General features: G+C 47.7%; 1 protein-coding gene across 1 annotated transcript; it reads right to left on the reverse strand.

The window, feature by feature from the left end:
- Nucleotides 1–421: 421 nt before the first annotated feature.
- On the reverse strand, nt 422–2,895 carry LOC146759594 (uncharacterized). The gene has a single exon (XM_085510753.1). The coding sequence runs from the start codon at nt 2,255–2,257 to the stop codon at nt 425–427; it is 1,833 nt and encodes a 610-aa protein (XP_085366879.1). The 5' UTR covers nt 2,258–2,895; the 3' UTR covers nt 422–424.
- Nucleotides 2,896–3,641: the final 746 nt, after the last annotated feature.

Here is a 3,641-nt window from a genome sequence, read left to right on the forward strand (position 1 = left end):
GCTCCTGTATCCAAAAGTCCTGTCAGAGTAATACTCTGATCACGGTAGTGCAAAGTGCACGATTTTTTCGGGCGCGTTGATAAATCAAGAGTAAGCAAAGTTAATTTCCCAGTTGAGCCAAATGCTCCCTGTTTTCTTGGCTCTTGTTTAAGGGGAGTCAGTCCTTTTGCTAACTGCGGCAGCGGCACTAATTGAGCTAGACGCTGCCCTTTAAGTATTTTTACAGGCGGGTAAGGGGTGTGTACCATGATCATAATTTCCCCTTGATAGTCCGCATCTATTACTCCAGGTAAAACAAACAGTCCCATCATGCTGACAGACGATCTACCCAATAACAGTCCTCCTACTGCTTGTCCATTAATCATGACAGGGCCAAATAGTCCAGTAGGAATCCGATAGGGCTGATTAGTCAAAATAGTAACATTTACTGAGGCTGCCAAGTCCAAGCCGAGGCTCCCGCTGGTGGCAGGTTGGGGTTGTTGCTGTTGGGGGTTGCCGATACTGCAGCTGCTACTTGTGTCCGAGCGCGGCTGCTGCTCGCGCTGCTTTTCGAGTTTCCCGACCTGCAGGCAGCAGCGTTGTGAGTGTTGGATCGACATTTGCTGCACCAAATCCCAGTGGCTTGGCAATCGCGACGAAAATGTCCAGTTTTTCCACAACGGAAACATTTCATACGGAGGCTGTTCTGCGAGCGTGGGTTTGTAGCGACTGCAGCTTGGAGGGGTGCAAGGGCTGCTAGAACCTGAGTATGTGAGGATTTTGATTGCTCCTGAAATGCTTTTGCCTGCTCCTGCAACCCCTCACTAATTTTCTGCAAAGCACTCACTAAGAATGCCTGGGTTCCAGTTGGAACCGAAGCAGCCTTTTCTAACAACTCAGGGATCGACCAATCTCCGGGCAATGTATTGACCAGGGATCGGGTTGAGGAATTACCATTTTGAAGCACACATTGTTTAATCAAAGCCCCTTGCATATATTCCGGAACACTAGCCTTCTTAATGGCATCCACAACTTTATCTATGAAATTACCTAGTGGCTCCTCACGTCCCTGTTTTATTCCCATGTAAATGGGCGTTCCTCCCGGAGCTTTTATACTATCCATAGCTTTCCTGGCTAAATTCATAGTTTCTCGCAAAACTTCAGGGTCAGAAATCGCCTGAGCCTCTATTCGAGTCCATGCCCCAAGACCCAACAATTGTTCCATTGTTACACCTGCTAAGGGGTCTCCTGGTCCTCTCTGAACTGCTGCAGACGCCACAGCTAACTGATGCCAATGAGCATTAAACAATATTAACTGATGAGGAGTATAAATCAATTTCGTGATACTTCTAATATCTGCTGGGAGAAGGATATGTGCACTAAAAAGATAATCTAGCATTTGCCTGGCCGGTTCACTAGTCACTCCATATGACCCTACAGTAGCTCGCAACTGTGATAACATCTTCCAGTCTAGAGATTGAATCTCAGCCTGAACTCCTCCCTGCGGCAAGGGAGCATAAACAACAGGAAATGCAAGATTCTCAGTCGCTGCCTGTACTAATTCATTATCACCATCCTCTATTCCGCGCCTTGCCAGCATAGACCACAACTTGCGTCTTTCCCTTGCAACAGTCCCCACAAAATCAGACCCAGCTCCAGAGATCGGACCCGACCCGCGCAGAACTGACAGCTCCGGAGCTACCGAAAGCTCAGAGCAGCCGGACGGCTGCGGCTGCGGCACAGACGGTGCCGAGACAGGGAGCGGCGCCGAGTCGGCTCCGGACGGCGGAGCTCCGGACAGCGAAGGGGGGGGGCTAGAGGAGACCTCTGCGGGCTCCGTTGCTAGGTCAGCCTGCACTTCGCGAGGGGGTGCAGAGGGCACTGCGGCTGCAGACGGCAGAGTAACGGAAGAAAAAACAGGGGGGTTTGGAACGCTAGTGCCCCATGGCAGCCCATAATCTTGATTCTGTTTTTGCGCAGCTTGAGCTTCCTGAGCTGCCCTTTTTTCCGCCTGACTCATCAACAACTCATTATGCACTGCTTTCCACAACTTACTTATCTTTTTTGCCGACTTATCATCATCTAAAACTAACTCCCACAACTTATCCCCATACCGCCGCCACTCCTCTAATGTATGCACTAAGTGGGGGTTTGCAAAAAAGCCATATGAGACCGCGTGGCTCAATAAAGCAGGGAGATCCTTTTCTAAGTCTATACCCTTAAACTGTCTCCGCCTAAGAAAAGCGGAAAATAAATCATATGCTGCTTGCCTGTCCATTTTTACTCACGTCGGTACCGTTGCAGCCCTCCAGGCTTCGGCAGCACGTGTCGGTCGAGCCCACCTGTGTGGTCACTCGAGACGCGGAGCTCCAATTTTAGCTCTTTCGTCGTCCGTCGGGCTGTGAAATCCGGACCCGAACCCAACGCAGTTCTTCACCCGTGGCGCCCTTTTTTCCTTATCACGTCGGGGTCACCATTTGTTGGAAGTAACCGCGGGAGACAAGTCTCATGCTATCATGGTCAACAAGCCTCGTTTATTAGGTGTTACAGCATCTCATTTATACAATCAGTAATAAGTTCATGCATATTGCAAAAGTTAAGCTCAGGATTGGTGAATTAGACATTACTTCATCTGACCTTTGTGGTTAGTCTTATAGATACTTTTTCTTTGCAGCTTTGTCTACACCTTGCTACACATCTTGCTTTTCCCTTAGGCCGTCCTTGCTTCTAGATACATATTTCATCTTTAGCTACATACCCTGTCTTTTCACATACTGATTTCCCCACAGCTGCTTAGCTCGTGACCGTCCCTAGGATAAACCGTCTTTGTCTTTAATCACATTCATTCTTTTACAATTTAACTAGAGGAATCTCTTCATGTCCTTTCTCATGAAGCCATTCTGCATAAACACTCTCCACAGGCGACAATATCTCATCTCTGCATAAAGGCGACAATATCTCATCCCTGGCTAAAGGCGGCAATATCTCATCTCTGCCTAAAGGCGACAATATCTCATCTATGCCTAAAGGCGAAAATATATCTGGCTAAAGGCGACAATATCTCATCTCTGGCTAAAGGCGACAATATCTCTGGCTAAAGGCGACAGTTTCTCTGGCTAAAGGCGACAATATCTCATCTCTTGCGAAATGAGGCAATATCTCATCTCTGGCTAAAGGCGACAATATCTCATCTCTGCCTAAAGACGACAATATCTCATCTCTGCCTAAAGGCGACAATATCTCATGTCTGCCCAAAGGCGACAATATCTCATCTCTGCCAAAGGCGACAATATCTCATCTCTGGCAAAAGGCGACAATATCTCATCTCTGGATAAAGGCGACAATATCTCTGGCTAAAGGCGACAATATCTCTTGTCTGCCCAAAGGCGACAATATCTCATCTCTGGCTAAAAGAGACAATATCTCATCTCTGGAGAAACGCGACAATATCTCATCTCAGGCGAAATGAGGCAATATCTCATCTCTGGCTAAAGGCGGCAATATCTCATCCCTGGCTAAAGGCGACAATACCTCATCTCTGGCTAAATGAGGAAAAATCTCTGGCTAAAGGAGACAATATCTCTGTCTAAAGGCGACAGTATCTCATCTCTGGCTAATGGCGACAGTATCTCATCTCTGCCTAAAGGCGACAATATCTCTGG

The sequence above is a fragment of the Coturnix japonica genome, chromosome 10 (genome assembly GCF_054131305.1).
Source record: "Coturnix japonica strain WE chromosome 10, WE-NBRP24, whole genome shotgun sequence".
Lineage (NCBI taxonomy): Eukaryota > Metazoa > Chordata > Aves > Galliformes > Phasianidae > Coturnix > Coturnix japonica.

Bases quoted from the DNA above. Each gene is read 5' to 3' on its own strand.
- LOC146759594 (XM_085510753.1), bottom strand. From the start codon at position 2,257: ATGGACAGGCAAGCAGCATATGATTTATTTTCCGCTTTTCTTAGGCGG.